This window comes from Acanthisitta chloris, unplaced genomic scaffold, assembly GCF_000695815.1.
Source record: "Acanthisitta chloris isolate BGI_N310 unplaced genomic scaffold, ASM69581v1 scaffold8375, whole genome shotgun sequence".
Lineage (NCBI taxonomy): Eukaryota > Metazoa > Chordata > Aves > Passeriformes > Acanthisittidae > Acanthisitta > Acanthisitta chloris.
In genome coordinates this window covers 2,993-3,729 of record NW_008672041.1, presented here as the reverse complement: position 1 = coordinate 3,729, position 737 = coordinate 2,993, and the positions used below count along the sequence as shown (strand labels likewise).

General features: G+C 63.8%; 1 protein-coding gene across 1 annotated transcript in view; it reads left to right on the top strand.

Annotated features, from left to right (window-relative positions):
- The window catches only part of LOC103801918 (acrosin-like), a 2,322-nt gene that overhangs the window by 753 nt on the left and 832 nt on the right, over window positions 1-737 (top strand). Inside the window, exons 4-5 of the mRNA XM_009074355.1 lie at window positions 91-356; window positions 634-709. Coding sequence (XP_009072603.1) covers window positions 91-356; window positions 634-709 — 342 coding nt within the window. The remainder of the gene's footprint in view (window positions 1-90; window positions 357-633; window positions 710-737) is intronic.

Here is a 737-nt window from a genome sequence, read left to right as displayed (position 1 = left end):
TCAGCGTTGGGAGGCAGAGGGCTGGGAAGTGCTGGGCTGCCACAGGCTGTGGCTCTGCTCCCTCTCATCCCTCTCTCCATCTCACCCCAGAGATATCATCAACTGGGATGTGGTGATTGGGGCCACCGACCTGGCCCATCTGGGCCCTGAGGCTCAGGTGCGCCGGATCCAGAGGCTCCTGGTACATCCACACTACGTGGCTGCCACGGGGAGCAACAACATCGCCTTGGTGGAGCTGGACCAGCCTGTAGAGTGCAGTGAATACATCCAGCTGGGCTGTGTGCCTGACGCCTCAGTGAGCGTGATGGAGCTCAGACAGTGCTACATCGCAGGCTGGAGAGTCGCCTCGGCCAGAGGTGAGTGCCGAAATAGGACTCAGCCCCGAGGGCCACCTGGGCAACCCGGGAACATGGTTTGGGCTTCCAACAGCAGGGGCCAAAGCAGAGGCAGCTGCAGGACATGTCCCTCTGCAGAGAGGGGCCTGGCCCCTGCCCCAGAGCCGACCGCAGAGCCACAGCGGGTCGACAATTCTCCAGGGGCAAAGCCAAGCCCTGGGGAAGGGCTTCAGCCCCAGGCAGAGGAGAGCAGGGGGCCCCGAGCTGCTCTGGGGCTCACTGTTCTCTGTGCCCACAGCTCAGCGCCCAGGGCTGGTGCTGCAGGAGGCCAAGGTGCGTCTTCTGGATGTGCAGCTCTGCAACAGCAGCTATGGGTATGCAGGGACCGTCACCCCCCACAGC